Below are 17,437 nucleotides of genomic sequence, written 5' to 3' on the forward strand. Positions count from 1 at the left end.
CTGGAGAATCCCAGGGACGGGGGAGCCTGGTGGGCTGCAGTCCATGGGGTTGCACAGAGTTGGACACGAGTGAAGCGACTTAGCAGCAGCAGCAGCTGCCTACTATCTGCACAAGAGAACAAAATTCACTGGGACCAATAAGCCCCCTCCACTTCTGGCCATCTTACCCTGCTCCACCTGCCTGGTTACCAGCTTCCAACAGAGCACACACCTCTCCCATCCCCCGGAGGCATGAATGTAGGCAGATGGGGAGGGGGTGTAGGAAAAGGCTTCAGGCACAGGCACCCTGAGGGGATAGGACAGAATATCCAGCAAAATTACCACAGGATTTTTTTGCTTTTTATTTTATATTGGAGCATGTTCATGCGTGCTCAGTTGCTAAGTCGTGTCCAACTCTTTTGCGACCCCACAGACTGTAGCCCTCTGTCCATGGGGATTCTCCAGGCAAGAATACTGGAGTAAGTTGCTGTGCCTTCCTCAAGGGGATCTTCCCTACCCAGGGATCAAACTCGAATCTCCTTCAGGTGGACTCTTTACCACTGAACCACCTGGGAATAGCCAATTAACAATGTTGTGACAGTTTCAGGTGCTCAGCAGAGCAACTCAGCCACACATATCCATCTATCCATTCTCCCCAGCCCATCCAGGCTGCCACATGACATTGAGCAGTTTCCTGTGCTCTACGGTAGGTCTTTGTTGGTTATCCATTTTAAATTTATCAGAGTGTACACATCAATCTCAAACTCACCAAGAAATAGCTAGGGCATTTGACACGTCCCACAGGATATTGAGAGAGGAAGCTCAGCAATAGCTGGAAGGGGTTTTGCACAACTCTCCACTCCATAAACCATAGGGCTTAATAATTCCCTCAGAAACACAAGCCTCCAGGGTGCTCTTGGGATGCTAAACTCTCTGCTGCTCCCACATTCACACTCAACCCTCCTCCTCCCTTGTCTGTGGAGCAGAGAACAGGTGGCACATTACTTAACCAACTTTCAAAAGCTTAGTCACTTTTGCTTTTAATAGATGCCAGCAGTTGGTACTTGCCATCCTGTTATTATAGCAACAACCAAGGGTACTGCCACGCAGCCCTTGTTCCACCTGACAGAATCCATCCATGTGGCGTCAGTACAATGGAGGCTACACAGGATGGGGTGCTTGCGAGGTGATGGAGAAAGAGATTATAACGCATCACACCAAGAGTTGTTGACTCGGCTTCCAATTTTGTACTTGCCATCTGCTGATATACACTATTCCTCCTGTGTGAGGTAGTCAAGAGGTTTATTTTCCTTTTAACTTCATGTGCAATAACTGTCACCCTTTCACCTGCCAGTTTTCCCCCCTAGGTTGAATATTAGTTTAGATATCTGACTCAAACTATAAATTGGCGGTCCTTGAGGGAGACTTCCAAATTACTCAAGAAGGAAACTGCACGTTTAGGTCTGCTTGAATAGATGTCCACAAAACACCAACTTTCTCTGTGACCTGCCAAATTTCTACCGGCTGCTCAGGGAATAGTAGATTATGCACTTGGTGGAGTAATTTGATAACCCTGTGCTGTTGTCAAGACCGTAGGCAAACTGCGTTTGATAATAAGCTAGGGTTCTCCCGCTGCCTTTAAACATGAGAAAAATTGCCAAGTACACAACTAGACTTCTGGTGTCAAACTAAATGACACAAACTCGGGACTAAGTAATGTTGTTCTATGAGGCTATTTAAAATACTGCAGACTTTAAAAAAAATTTGTTTTAAATTAATTTCTATTATAAAGTGAAAGTTGCTCAGTCATGTCTGACTCTTTGTGACCCCATGGACTGTATTCTCCAGGCCAGAATACTGGACTGGGTAGCCTTTCCCTTCTCCAGGGGATCTTCCCAACCCAGGCCTCCCGCATTACAGGCGGATTCTTTACCAACTGAGCCACAAGGGAAACCCAAGAATACTGGAATGGGTGAGCCTATCCCTTCTCCATCGGATCTTCCCGACCCGGGAATTGGACCAGGGTCTCCTGCATCGCAGGCAGATTCTTTACCAACTGAGCCATCAGGGAAGCTGCCAGTTTCTATTATAGTCGATTTACAGCATTGTTTCTGCTCTACAGCAGAGTGAGCCAGTTATACACATGGCTTCCCTTGTAGCGCAGTTGATAAAGAATCTACCTACAGTGGAGACCCAGGTTCGATTCCCAGGTCGGGAAGATCCCCTGGGGAAGGAAGTGGCAACCCATTCCAGTATTCTTGCCTAGAGAATCCCATGGAGAGGAGCCTGGCAGGCTAGTCCATGGGGTCACAAAAAGCACCACCACTGTTTTAGATTCTGTCCCAATATGGGTAATTAGAATATTGAGTAGACTTCTCTGTGCTATACAGTAGGTTCCTAGTACCTATTTTCTGTCAATCCCAATCTCCTGATTTATCCCTCCTGGCCTTTCCCCACTGGTAGCTGCAAGTTTGTTCTTTGCATCTGTGACTGTTTTGAAAATAACTTCATTTACACCATTTTTAAAGATTCCACATATAAGCAATGTCATGGTATTTGGCTATTAGTTCATTCAGTGTGATAATCTCTAGGTCCGTTCATGTTGCTGCAAATGGCATTGCATTCTTTTTATAACTAATATTCTACCGTGTATGTATAGATACACACACATACACATACATTATGACATCTTTGTCCATTCACCCATGGATGGACATTTAGGTTCCTTCCATGTCTTCGCTATTGTAAATAGTGCTGCATTGGGGTGCATATATCTTTCCAAGTTTGTTTTCTCTAGATATATGACCAGGAGTGATATTGCTGGATCATAAAGTAGCTCTAATTTTATTTTTTTAAGAAATAGTGCAATTTTTTTTTTTTTTTTGTCTTGGCCACACTGCACAGCATGTGGGATTTTAGTTCCCCAACCAGGGATCAAACCCTTGCTCCCTGCATTGGAAGTAGTCTTAACCACTGAACCACCAGGGAAGTTACAATACCGTAATCTTTTGACGGGTGATTGTGGCCTTGGCCCTCTCCCAGTGAGCTACTCCTTTGGATATTTGTTTCTTTCTATAACCTTTAACACTGCATTACTCCAAAGGAAAAGTCCTGGAGTAAAGGACTTCAACATACACAAGTGAGTCGCCTGGTATGAATTCTCATTTCTCCTAAATTGTGAGTCATATATGCAAAAGCACAGCTTATGGTACTCCCCCTCCCTACTCTACCTCAAAGCTCAGAAAAGAGCACCATGCATATATAAAGGAAAACAGATGTCAGGTGTGCCCTGGAGCAGGAGTGGGGAGGTCACTGAAGGAAAAATCTTTGAGCAAGCAGTTACTTTGGAAAGAATCCCAACCCCTCCCCCAGGCTCATAGTTGGCATTTTTCTCACTGAATTGTATGGACTCCTGCTAAAACCACATCCACTTAAGGCTTTCAGTGATTTTTAGCAGCACAAATCCACAACGTGCTGTGCTTAGTCACTCAGTTGTGTCTTTTTGTGACTCCATGGACTGAAGCCCGCCAGGCTCCTCTGTCCGTTGGGGATTCTTCAGATAAGTATACTGGAGTGGGTTGCCATTTCCTACTCCAGGGGATCTTCCCGACCCAGGGATTGAACCCAGGTCTCCCGCATTGCAGGCCGATTCTTTACCATCTGAGACACCAGGGAAGCCCACAGTGTACAAGCTCTCAAAAAATAAATTGGAATTTGCTGGTAGTTGAAAACATGCCCCCACAGTATCGGAAATCTGCTTTGGACAGCCAACAGGCATGCAGTCCACCAAACCACCACTGAACCAAAGGATGGACCTGAAGGACTTCAGTGGGATAAATATAAACTACCAGCATTATAATCATTTTAAACTTTATCTGCAACATCTATCAAGATGGCTGTCACAGCAGCTGCTTTAATTCAGTGGAAAGTGCATAGCATCTTTTTCTTGTGTATGTTAAAAGTCCTTTAGTCAAGGACTTTTCCTTTGGAATAACGCAATATTAAAGGTTATAGAAAGAACCAAATATCCCAAGTAGTGCACATTTTTATACAGTATCCAAAGAAAACTTTTTCAATGCAGTGATTTTTAAGTATCGTTCACAGCCCCAGACGGTCATAAATCTAGCCCCAAACCAGCAAGTTGGGCCCTCAGTTCTTATGGACAAAGTCTGTGGGAACTGGCACCAATTGCCACAAAATGAGCTTTTGCAAGAAAAGGCTTATGGCCTACGAGGGGGTCATTAACCAGACTTTTCTCATAGAATTAAGAGTTGTATGGTATGACCTAAATGCAAGTCACCAGTCAGTAAGACATTGTGTCAGTTAATTCAAGTACCCTGGTTTAAATTCCATTACTGAGAGGGTTCTGGCTGCTAGCCCAGGTCGCAGCTCCAAGCACATGCACGCAGATGGTCAGAACTTTACAAGGAGGCTTTGTTATCAGGACTTTTTTCAAGTTGGTTAAGATTTTTGCTGCTCTTCTTGCAGTTTTGCCAGTGTAGTTGTAGTTATTGGTTAAACCCTAAACCCTGCAGTTCAGATGGAATTTACATCAATGCAACATTTACCAGTGACCTAATTAGTTTTTTTTTTTTTAATATTTATATGGCTACTCTGGGTCTTAAGTTTCAGCATGTGGGATCTTTAGTTGTGGCATTTGAACTACCATAAGACGTCTGGGCCACCAGGGAAGCCCACTATGTACAAGCTCTCAAACAGTAAATTAGAATTTGCTGGTAGTTGAAAACATGCCCTCACAGTAGCAGAAGACATCACTTATGGGATCAAGTTCTCTGACCAGGGATCGAATCCAGGCCCCTTGCATTGGGAGTGAAGTCTTAGCCACTGGACCACCAGAGAAGTCCCCTAATTAGATTTTAAGAAAATCATGTCTAATGGCTCAAATGAGTTACTTACATATCTATAGCTTAAGCAGATGCACACGTAATAAACATGTACTGCTTGAATTATTACATCTCATGGGCACCGTGCTGCCTGAGTTTGATGTTCTCTTGAGCCAATCTTGTTTTCTTCCCTACAACTGAAACCGAACCCCTGCCAAGTCTACCATTCTCAGTCCTCATCTGACTTGACCCATTTACAACAGGTAACCCTGTGGACCTGCTCCTTCCTAAAATGCTGTCCACTGGGCCTCCAGGCGGCCTCTCCCTTGGTTTTCCTACATCAAAGTCAGTTCCCTCTTAATCACTCTGTAGGTTCATCATGTTGACCAATCTCTGCATTGGAGGGCTGAGTCCATCCCGTCTAGGTCACCTCACTCAGTGTTTTAGCTTCAAATGTCATACATTTGTCCCAGCAGACATCCTTCTAGACAACTTTGCTTTTAGAAAAGACGTAGCTACACTAGTACCTAATTTCACAAATCGAACAAAATCCAGAGAAAATTTCTCCTTCTCTGGGAAAAAAAGGTCACAATTGAAAACAGCATTCAGCATTTCTTCTGCAGTGAGCCCTCAATAGACAGCATGCACCCCAGAACTACACTCAACATCTCTATATCAAGCTGCCATAGCTTTGAGATATGAGCATCTGTGCTTATCTCAATTACTCTCTCTCGTATTATACATCACTGTTCTCTTTGCTTTTACCTGGCCTCCCAGCACCCAAAATGACCCTTTAGATCAGATCACATCACCCTTCCACACAAAGCCCTCTTGGGGCTTCTGTGTGATTTGGTTTCTTTTCCTGTGCACTTACTTCTGTAGCTCAGGTCCTCCTGCTGTCTTGGGCCCAGCATCCTGGCCACCTGAACCTGTCAACCACACTACTTCAACATGCTACTCTTTTGCCTGGCATGCTTCGCTCCCAGATACCCACATAATCTCCTTCCTTTTCAGCTTCCGCTTACTAGACGTGACACAAAACACATGCCTTCTGATGTGTACAGTAAGTACCTACCACCTGTTATTCTTGAACACTATCTTGAGCCAGATGACACCAACTAGAAAACGATCCAAAATAAGCCTTCTTAGGCAACGACTTGGACTCTTCACTTCCTAGTCTCTATATTGCTATTCCTGTTCTTCCAGCCTTTTCCATGCAAGCTCACAGCTTATGTTACTTCTCCCACTATGATTGTCACCTTCATAGCACTGACCCCTGCCTGAAAAGTCTCCCATTAGTACATTTCAGAGGTAAGTGGCCTCCTCTATCACTGGCATGTTATCTACACTACTTAACAACAGAATGCTTAGAATTGCCCTCAGCACGACTGCAGTTTCCAATTATTTGGACTGTCACCAGGGGGCACTACCAACCTGTCTGAGGCTCTGCACCGTACCACGGACTCTGGACGTCACTTGGTTGTAAGGTTCCAAGTTTCGCCCTGTATTCCCCCATTCAATCTGGGCTGGCACAATCAAGACAGGCAGAAAGCGCGAGGATGTTTTTCTTGCATCTGTAGTGGAAACCTTAGCAGACAGTAACTGCTTCAGGTCTGTCAAATGATGCATTTTCATATTGATACCCACACCTTTTTACAGATAGAGCATTTGTTTCTCTCTCTGCCCACCAACTACTCCACAGTCCATTTATAAACTTCATCTTTTCAAACAATGGCCCGTAAATCTTTCCTATAAAGGGCCACATGGGTACCTCAGGGCTCTCCGGAGACCCTTAGATCTGTCACTGATCTGTTCTTGCAATGTCAGAACCAGCCAGTACCAGCCAATACAGGGCATGGTAGTGCCCTAGTAAAACTGGACAAACTTTATTTTTTCATGTCCCATAAGCTACTGTGAACCACTTAAAAAATGTAAGCACCACCTTAGCCACAAAACAGGTGGTGGGCGAGCCAGTCTGTCATCCCTGTTCCAAGGAGTTTGACAGAAGTATTCCAGATGTCTAGATTTCTCTAGAACTCAGCTCTAAAATAAGCTCAGACAGTACTTTGCTTCCAACTGTGTTAGTCTCTCTTTATTCTTTTGTAAACTTCCAGATTAACCACTTCCGTTTGTAGGTGATGAATGTGTAAGCAATCCACTTCAAGTGTTGGTTGGCACTGTCATGAGCATGGTCTTTCCCTTTACTCCACTCAGTTACTTCTGATTCTTGTATATTCCAAGTCCCGGAAGTGGTTTCACTGTAGACGTTATCTGAAGGTGCTTTCTAGTGGTAGGCTACAACCAGACTCTAGCTGCTCCAGGAAGGCTACAAGGATGGATTTAGACATGACATATTAAACTAAGAGGCATTCTTTCCAATGAGTTTAAATGCGTTTTATTTTTAGACAACCTACATGACACGTTTTTCTCAAAAACAATGCCTCCGCTCCAAATAAATCAACGTTCAAAACAAATGAAGAGCTCGAGATGACATCAGTCCCATCTGTCTAAGTCCTGGTGTTGTGTGGATGAAAAGCAGTGGCCAGCCAGTTATGACGACAGGTGATTGATCCAAAGTAACTGCCAACTTTGTTACTGGGAAAACAAGGAAGAGCCCATTAACACACCTTTGTGGCATGAAAGTAGCTCACGTTTCTAGGCTTCAGATGTACTCCCCTATTCAATCCGAGCTGTCACACACACAGACAGACAGAAAGCGCGGGGATGTTGCTTTTGCATCCTAGTGCAAACCAAAGGAACAACTGCAGACTGTTCAAGGTCTATCAGTGGATGCACAACCATCCTTACCAAGTCAGAGAAGCATTCTGAGAAGGCCCACCCACCCTATTCCAACAAAAACCTCACACATTCTTTGAACAATCCCTTTGGCAAGACATCTGTACTGTCCTTTGACGTTTGTGGTCACTGCTGCCCCGATCCTGTTTAGGGTAGATTGTTTTTGCACCAAGCAGCTTGTTTTAGTTTCCCAACCCAGTGCTAAACCCCGGCCCTTGGCAGTGGCAGCCCAGAGTCCTAACCACTGGACCACCAGGGAATTCCCTAGTGTAGCCTTAAATTTATCTTACTCCTAATTTACATGGAAGCTGCTGAAAGCCAAGACAAATGAGTGGTTTCATTTCTCCTTTAGCAGTTCCTTGCCCAGCAGACATTCATTTAATTTTACTGAAGCAACTAGCCTATCAGGTCAGCAGCCTGCTCTAAATTGTACTTACTAAAAGCTAGTAACAGCATGGCCTTTCCAACCAGCTGCCAATATTATCATTAAGTGGTTTATTTGTTAAAGGTTGTAATATCTCTATTTTTACATGACTGATTTCAACCCACTTCTTTATACTTACACATTTTTCCATCTCTAAACCATCCTTAAAGAAAATCATATATGGGGTTACACCATCCTCACGGTAGTCCAGCAGAGCAACCATGCCATCTGGATTCATGTTTTCACCAATAAAGAACTTAGGAAGCAAACAAATACCCAGAATTAGATTATACAGGAATGCACTGTATCAAAACACAATAAATCAAAGGATTCAGAACACCAATATCTAATCAAGGCACTATTTAGTCAGCAACTAATGAGTTCTGATGAGGAAAATGCTCACTAATCAAACTTCGGTTCATGCAAAGTACTAATAACCAAATGTTAGGAGTTCAGAGCAATCCAGGGACACTGCGCTCCCTGGAAACCTAACCCCACACATCTCAGTCTAAACCCTACAAACAAGGCTGTTTACAAAGTCAAGCACAAGAGAACACAAGGCCACCAATGAGAAGAGCACATCCCATGAGAAGTTATCTTATGGCCAGAGGATGTGTGAAAACCAGGTTGTGTTCAGTAAAAGAAAGTCACTGGAGTTTCTCCACAGGACAAGCTCAGATCAGAAACAGCTTCAGTGGCAACAAGACACACTGGTATTGTAAAAAGAAAACCAGAAGACTAGTTCGGAGTAAACAAGTAATTCCAAAGAACTGGGAAATGTTGAGTCGAGTAAGATTTTGGAAGCAGAAGACAAGATCTGGAAACACTCTTGCTTGGGAGCAGAGAAGGCAACTCGCTACAGCCCAGACTGCTGAAGTAAAATCTGTATTTAAACTGCTCAAAACACAGAAAAATAACTCCAACTTAATTACATCAGAGGCTCATCAAATAACTCATGTTTTGCTCAGTTAAAATTATACAATCCTTTGATCCAAATATTTTAAAGTTATTTACCTGATAGTTTTTGAAATTAGCAAGGATGTGCTTGATTTGTTCTGCAGCCCCTGTCATAAAAGGTTTTACTCTTTCTGGTCTCTGTTCTTCAAGTTTCCCTTTGATTCTAAAACAACATATTGACACATTCATCAGTTCTGAGCAAAGTTTCCATTCAGTAAAAGTTCCAAACTGAAACCACCAAAATATCATGGAGATTACTAACTCATACGAGGGATGTTTTAAGGCTGTTCCTAACTTTGAATTTCACCTCAGCTTATTCTATACCAAAGGACTATTCTAAAAAAAAGTAAAACCACACTGCACCCGCCAGTATCCTCATATTTATAAAAAAGCAGCCCCCCTTCTGTGCTCATCAATAGCAAAAAAGCCTTTGACAAGCACGCCTGCTGTTAAAAATCTCAAAGGAAGCCAACCCCTAAATCCTATAGGATTTTCAGACATCAGTTGGGTGTGTCAGTATCACTTACGACTTCATGTAATCTTTGATGTACTTCTTGTAGGCTTCTTTTGTGAAGCTGGTTTCCTGCAAGTGATGGTTCATGACAATGTCGACACCAGTGATTACTGTGCTTTCGGTACCTTCGCCCTCGGGGCCTTCAGCGGAGGCATTTCCACCAATGAGCGAGTCATCGATGTTACCCTCTGTCCTACTGACCATCTGCATTAAGAAAAGTTTAGTCGCTAACACATCCTCGACCTTACCATAAACGCATCGAAGAATCTATGCTGGCAGCCCTTTCATCCGTCATCCTTCAACACTTAATTCTCGTTCAAAACCATGAACTATATGGGGGGAGAAAAAATCTATGCCCTTCTTTCCCCTGAAACATCTCAGTTCCACAACTCTTCGTTGGCCCAAACGAAAAAGGGGTCATTTTACAACCCGGTGGAAGTTTTGCATGGGATGTCGGGTTGCTGAGCAAAGAAAAACCAGGCAAACGATAAAACGCTTGGGTCGCCCAAACCGGAGACAACCTGTCTGTCCCGGACAGCCTGGGAGGGAGGATGGGCGTCGAAGCGGCGGACCTATTTCCAGGCTCAGCTCCGCCTCCAGTTTTCTAGAAAAACCCGAGCCCGGAAAGAGAGTCTCCTCCGCCAGGAGGCAACGGAGAGGATTGCACAACCTCGGGCGGGGGAGCGGCGGAAACCCGAGCCCGCCCGCCTTCGCCTCCCCCCAGTGCCGCGGACGGGGCCGTGGCCCTGGCCCGGCCGACTCACCTTCCCCTCCACCTCCAGACACAGCCCGTCCGCGACCTCCCGGATCTTGTAGATGTCGGAGAACATCTCGTCATCTGCTCGGGGACACAGATCCACCCGTCACGAGGCGCCCGCGGCCCGAGCGGGCGCCATTTCCCGCGCCGCGCCGCCCCTCCCCGGGCGCCCCGGGCCCCGGCGCGCGCCCCCAAGCAGCGCCCCTCCTCAGACCCACGACAGCGGCGGCAGAGGCGGCGGCGGCGGCGACCGGCCCCCCGTCTCCACCCATATGCCGCCGCGTGCCCTGCGCGCCGTGTGAGGAGCAGTGCAGTCCCGACTCACGGCTAATGAGGTCCCGGTAGATGATCATGATGGCGACTGGAGGGAGGCGACAGCGGCGCTGGCTTAGCAGGAGCCCGGAGCTCAGAGCGAGCGCAGTGCGGCCGGAGCGGCGCTCGGGGGGAGGGGGGAGCGGGCGGAAAAGGCCGACTCTGCCGCTCCCCGACCTCATATAGAGGGCACGTCCCTCTACGTCATCGCGCGCGGCGCCTCCGGAAGCGCCGCGAGGGGTGACGCGTCACGCAGAGCTGCGCGAGGGGCGGGGCCGCAGTGCGGGCCGTGGGGGAGGGGAGGGGCGCATCCGGGGACTTGGCATCGGGGTACCAGGCTGCGCGTTCCACCCCGGGCTCGCCCGGCGGCTCTGGGAAAGGGGAAGGCAGAGGAGGGGGTGGGGCGGGGGGGAAATGCCGGACGGCGCGAGGGAGAGGAATGGTAGGTGAGGAGCGCGCGGGGGGAGGGAGGAGGAAGACGCTCCCCGGTCCTGAGTGGTGGAGGCGGCGCCTGGGGCCCGGCCGCTCGCGACACCCCAGGGTCGGCCCTGGTAGGTGCCGCCCGGGTGGGGCTTAGATGAAATCTCAAGTTTCCGCCCCAGGCCTGGTGCCGCGCAAGCTCCCGCTGTTTCTGGGAACTGAAAGCGTCAGCTGCTGTGAAGGACTTTGCGTTTACGGAGGGTTCCCTGGACGATGAGGGCAGAGGACTTGGCTTGTGTCCAGCCCCTGTGATCTCTGAGGACCTCAGAGAACTTTTCAGCGCTTGTCCTAGGGCTGCCCCACTTCGAGTTTCCTGATTGCTTTGTGGGGCGGAGCCAAGTCCGGTCTGTGGGACCCACCTCGGCCTGCCTGCCCCCTGGGAATGATAGTGGGGGGCGTAGAGTCTGGAAAGGGGCTTGGGAAGGAAGGAAGCTGTCAAGGAAGTTTGCACAGCTTTCCTGTCTCTCAGTTTGGTCCCGTATTTGAAAGCTTGTGGTTCCTAAGGCAGCTAAAGAATCTTCCTGTTTCTGTTTTGCGCTTAGTCTAGAATTAGGTCCTTTGTTTGAAAAAAAGGATGTGTTGTCACTTTAAAGTGTAGTTGAGGTAAATTAATTTAAAAAATAAAAATAAAGTGTAGTTAAGATAATAACCCAGGAGCTAGGTTAAACATACAAAGAAGGCGCTTTCCACCTGCCCAAATTTTATTTGGACTTTAGACTCAATTACTCGGTACTGAAAAAAAAAAAAATGACCGGTTTAGTGACATCTTTGGTTTAAAGGCAAATGATTATGAAATAGGAGAGGTTCTTCCATTCCACAAATATATTTGCTCTGCTGTGTACCTAGCACTGAGGTCCCAATTGTGAACAAGTTAAATCCAGTTCTGTCCTCACAGAAAATTTCATTCTGATAAATAAAAAATTAGGCAGTTATAACATATTAACAAATTTCCCCATATGCAGCAATAAAGCATTCCATAGAATAAGGGAGGGCAACTATTGCGAAAGAGTAGGGCACAAGTCAGTAATGGAGGAGTCAAAATGAAAAGGAGCCTGGAAAAGGGATCCTGGGGCTGTACTGGACACCCCCAGGGAACCCTGCGGTTACCTGAAAAAAGGCTAAAACTGGAATGAAGGGGATTTGAAAACAAACGGATAAATGATCCACTAAGGATAGCTGAAACCTCTTGATTATTTCTGAGATGTGTGAATGGAACATTATTATCCCAGGCATATCACAAGTTAATTATTTTCCTCAACTTTAACTTTTCAAATTATTCAGAACCATTCCCATCACTCATACAGTACCGTCAAACATTTTTCCCTCTACTCCTTTCTGGTTTTATGTTCAATTAAAAACTCCCCCCTCCCCTCAAGTTTTGTAAGACAGCCACAGTGAAAAAGAGTACTGAAGAGATGAGAATCAAAGCACCCTAGCCTGAAGTCTTGGGTTTATCTGGTACTTGTCCTGTGGCTTTGGGAAAGTCAGACTCCCTAAGTCTAAGTATAGAATGCTATTTTTGTGAGTTAAAGAGTTTTGGGAAGTTAAAATAATGAAAAATGACTAGCATCCTCAATAGTTTATCAGTAAATATTGGTTGGACTTGGGTGCATAATTGTTTCCAAATTTTATTACTTTTCAAAATACTCCTGAAACTATTCCATTAACCCTATTTTATTTGGAAATATTTGGAGGATTTAGTTGATGTATACTGTATTTAAAGAATTCCCAGCTGACTCAGTGGTCAAGAATCTGCTTGCCAATGCAGGAGACACAGGGTAGATTCCTGAGTTGGGAAGATCCCCTAGAGCAGAAAATGGTAACCCATTCCAGTATTTTTGCTGGAAAAATCCCATGGGTAGAAAAATCCCTGGCAGTCCTCAGGGTCACAGAGTCTGACACTACTGAGCAACTGAGCACACATACTGTGCTAAAAACCTTCTATTAACTCACAACAGTCATAGTGGATTCCTGAAAGAATTCAACTTGTGTCCATAAAAGATTTCAATCTCAGGGTCATATTTGGTAGGTAATAATAATTCTGTGACTAGATAATTCTAAAAAATAAAATCTTTGGAAAATCTGATTTAAATTTCAGAATATTTTCTAAACTCCCTCTTATGGTCTACAAAATCTATGTTGTACCTTGAAAATATCTGCTTAGAACACCAGTGATACCAATAGTTGCGAGAAAATTAGGCACCACTTACAAGCCACTGACAAAACTGCGAGGATTTGACTTTTATTCCAGCTAATTGGCTTTTACTTAGGCATCATTTGAATGTTTTTTTATTGCATTTCATTCCTTACAGCAGTGATTTCTAACAAATCTAAGATTGTCCCAGATTTTACAGTTTGGCATCTCTTGCAATTAAGGAGATTTCAAAGACAGTGTCTTTTGATCTCTTCACACAAGTACTCACATGAAAAAAGCAGCTCACGAGTGTCCTCACTTTCTAGGGATTGACTACATGGCTTAAGCACATGAGAGTTTATTTTCTCTTTATTTAAAAAAAAATCAAGGGTATTGGCTGGAAAAAAAAATGTAGAACCTGAAAGTTAAGAATTAGGTTTTACTTGGCCAACTAAACTGAGCACTTAAGCCTGGGACACAGCCTCTCATATAGCTCTGACAGTCTGCTCCAGAGAAGTAAGGGAGGAGCGAGGATCAGTTCTGTTCAGTTGCTCAGTTGTGTCCAATTCTTTGCAACCCCATGGCCTGAAGCACACTAGGCTTCCCTGTCCATCACCAGTTCCTGGAGTTTGCTCAAACTCATGTCCATCGAGTCGGTGATGCCATTCAACCATCTCATCCTCCCAGCATTTCACGTGATGTACTCTGCATATGAGTTAAATAAGCAGGAGCCAGGATAGATAGGAGTTCTTACAACAAAGACCAGTTAGTGGGAACATCAAAAGGTTAGTGTTAGCTAAAAATAACCAAGTATCTCAAGGAAAGTAGAGCTTTTCTTTTTATGGGAAAGCTCACATTCCCCTTCTCCTCCTACCTTTAATCTTTCCCAGCATCAGGGTCTTTTCCAATGAGTCAGTTCTTCCCATCAACTGGCCAAAGTATTGGAGCTTCAGCTTCAGCACCAGTCCTTCCAATGAATATTCAGGACTGATTTCCGTTAGGATTGACTGATTTGGTCTTCTTACAGTCCAAGGGACTCTCAAGAGTCTTCTCCAACACCACACTTCAAAAGCATCAATTCTTTGGCACTCATCCTTTATATAGTCCAACTGTCACATTCATACATGACTACCGGAAAAACCATAACTTTGACTTGGCGAACCTTTGTCAGCAAAGTAATGTCTCTGCTTTTTAATATGCTGTCTAGGTAGGTCATAGCTTTTCTTCCAAGGAGCCAGCGTCTTTTAATTTCATGACTGCAGTCACCATTTGCAATGATTTTGGAGCCCAAGAAAATTAAGTCTGTTAGTGTTTCCACTATTTCCCCATCTATTTGCCATGAAGTGATGGGACCAGATGCCATGATCTTAGTTTTTTGAATGTTGAGTTTTAAGCCAGCTTTTTCACTCTCCTCTTTAACTTTCATCAAGAGGCTCTTTAGTTCCTCTTTGCTGTCTGCCATAAGGGTGGTGTCATCTGCATATCTGAGGTTATTGATATTTCTTCTGGCAGTCTTGATCCCAGCTTGTGCTTCATCCAGTCAGGCATTTCACGTGATGTACTCTGCATATAAGTTAAATAAGCAGGAACCAGGATAGATAGGAGATTTTGCAACAAAGACCAGGTAGTGGGAACATCAAAAGGTAGTGTTAGCTAAAGATCACCAAGTATCTCAAGGAAAGTAGAGCTTTTCTTTGTATGGGAAGATGCAAGAGTCTGGGTTCACTGAAATCATTCCTTTAATACATACCTCAGCTATCTGGGGCCAGTCTCCTGTTTTCTCATCCTGGGTCTCCACAGGGTATATCATTAGGTGGGAAGGTGGTTGGGGGGACAGGGTGGTGCTGCTGCTGCAGTGGCTGAGGGCTTGACAGCTGTTTGTCTTCATTCTGAGTTGACTCCAGATTCACTGTCCAAGGTGGCTGTAGTGGCTTGATGACTGCAATATCCTTTGAAAGATTATTGATGTGGCAGGCAACATTTTTTCATTGTTGAGGGGTACAGTCAAACTGAAATTATGAAGCCATGGTGGCTTCATAGGCATCGCAGATCCAGTCTCTTCCTTTCTTCTCCATCATCCATATGGTCTATAATAGGTGCTGGAACTCCAGCCATCACATCCATCGTGCAGGCAGCCAGTAGAGAGGAATGGCCACAGGAGTACATCCTAGCTTATGTTTCTTTGCTTTAGGGCAGAACTGTCCAAGAGAACTTTATGTGACGGTGGAAATGTTCTCTATCTCCTGTGTCCAACACCACAGCCACTAGACCACAGGTGCACTTGAACTGCGACTAGTGTGACTATGCAACAGAATGTTTACTTCTGTTTCACTTTAATTGATTTAAATGAAAGTATCCGTGGCTAGTAACTTTATTGGGCAACAGAGTTCTATAATGAAAGCTCTATGAGGTGGGGGACATCATTTTGCTAACCCCAGCTCTCAGAACAGAGCCTCACTTGATAATTCTTGATGAATGAATGGATGAGATGAAGCTTTCTTCATCTCTCTCTCTCTCTCTCTTTATAAATCACTTGTTTATTTTTGGCTGTGCTGGGTCTTCATGGCTGTGCACAGGCCTTCTCTAGTTGCAGCGATCGGGGGCTACTCTAGTTTTGGTTCATGGGCTTCTCATTGCGATGGCTCTTCTTGTGGGGAAGGGGGCTTCAGTAGCTGTAGCTCACAGGCTCAATTATTTGTGGTGCATGGGCTTAATTGCTCCACGGCATGTGGCACCAGGGATGGAACCAATATCCCCTGCATTGCAGGGCGGATTCTTAACCACTGGACCACCAGGGAAGCCCTTCTTCATTTCTCTTAATTAGATTACGGCTAATTCCATTTCAGTTAATTAATTGGATTTTGCATATGTCCAAAACCTGGTATCACAGTGCTTTTCAAACTGAGAATTGAGAAACAATTTAGTGAGTAGTGACCAACTTTATTAAAAATTAAATAAGATACAAAAGAAAATAGAATCACGTGTAGTAAAGATGAGCATTGTTTCATGGAACTTTTGTTTTAAATTTATACGTGTATATATGTATTGGGTCTCAACATAAGATGTATTTTTTCATGTCGGTCTAGGCCCAAGAGGTTTGAAATCCTTTGATTTAGACAAATTTTCTCTTCAAATATATTTCTTGGCAGCATCAACCGTTCAGTTTTAGTGGTACGTGTCCCAAAATTTGGTGAACACTTATTTTTGACTCTGGCACCCTTTTGGACAGGGTTCTTGTCGCCTTCTGTTTTGTGAGATTCTTTATGCTTAACAGGAGAAGACCAAGGCCAGCTTCTAGCAACATCTAGGCCTAGCTGAGAGTACAGATTCCTGTCCTCTTAAGTGAAACCAAGCAACATAACTAGTGTAACTTCTATTGTTTTTGTTTTCAAGTTTTTATTTTGTGTTGGAGCACAGTCGATTAACAATGTGTGAGAGTTTCAGGTGAACAGCAAAGGGACTCAGCCATAATCCATTGGTGTTTTTGATTAATGTAAAATGATCACTAAAATTTAAGATATTTTTAGGCATTTGGATATCTTTTTTTTGCTTTGAAAAATAGAACTTTGTTCTGATTATAAAAATAATAATACACATTATAGACTGTTTATAAACCACAGAAGAAGCCACCTATAGCTATTAGTGACATGTTAATATTCTCAGTTTGTAGATTTATAAAAAGAGGGGTGTGTGGGTGGGATCCTACTGATGTTAAAGCAACTTCTCTATCAGACTTAGAGCATAAGTCTCTTTTGTTTTAGGCCTGCTCTAGGAGAAGAGATCTGTTAACAAGCCAATTCAAAGATCTCCTGGTTGAAACTACTTTTAATTATTTTTAGACTGGATTTTTGAAAATATCTAGTAAAAGATTATTGGGCTAATCAGTGAGCTAAGTGGGTAACTCCAGCTTTCCCATTCTTAATCTCTCTTAGGTCTATCAGAAAATTGTTCAAGTATTTTTTATTTATTGTGAATATTTCCCCATATCAGTAGCTATTTATCTAAAATGTCATCTAAAATTATTATAAATAGTCCAACTGATGAATGTATTATAATTTATTTTTAAACTATACATCTAAAAATTGGAAAACATGGAGATGCACAAAGAATTTTTAAAAATATATATTTGGGTACCCACACAACCACAATGAACAGTAGCTAACATTTTTCATATTTGCTTAAAGTTTTTTTAAGAAAAATTTTACAGGTAAACTGAATTCTTCTTTATCCACCTTTATCT

At 44.0% G+C, this 17,437-nt stretch overlaps 1 protein-coding gene and 2 non-coding genes across 3 annotated transcripts; all 3 read right to left on the bottom strand.

Moving 5' to 3' along the window:
• Window positions 1-6,323: 6,323 nt before the first annotated feature.
• On the bottom strand, window positions 6,324-6,452 carry LOC133049755 (small nucleolar RNA SNORA31). The gene has a single exon (XR_009691445.1). It is a non-coding gene; the product is annotated as a small nucleolar RNA SNORA31 (small nucleolar RNA).
• Window positions 6,453-7,192: 740 nt separating this feature from the next.
• On the bottom strand, window positions 7,193-10,749 carry TPT1 (tumor protein, translationally-controlled 1). The gene is made up of 6 exons (XM_061133620.1): window positions 10,597-10,749; window positions 10,279-10,352; window positions 9,528-9,718; window positions 9,058-9,163; window positions 8,183-8,299; window positions 7,193-7,418 (listed from the first exon to the last, which is right to left on the bottom strand). Exons 1-6 carry the CDS (start codon window positions 10,622-10,624, stop codon window positions 7,416-7,418), a joined length of 519 nt encoding a protein of 172 aa, XP_060989603.1. The 5' UTR covers window positions 10,625-10,749; the 3' UTR covers window positions 7,193-7,415.
• Window positions 7,488-7,619, bottom strand: LOC133049754 (small nucleolar RNA SNORA31). Its single transcript, XR_009691444.1, has one exon. It is a non-coding gene; the product is annotated as a small nucleolar RNA SNORA31 (small nucleolar RNA).
• Window positions 10,750-17,437: the final 6,688 nt, after the last annotated feature.

This window comes from Dama dama, chromosome 30 (genome assembly GCF_033118175.1).
Source record: "Dama dama isolate Ldn47 chromosome 30, ASM3311817v1, whole genome shotgun sequence".
NCBI lineage: Eukaryota > Metazoa > Chordata > Mammalia > Artiodactyla > Cervidae > Dama > Dama dama.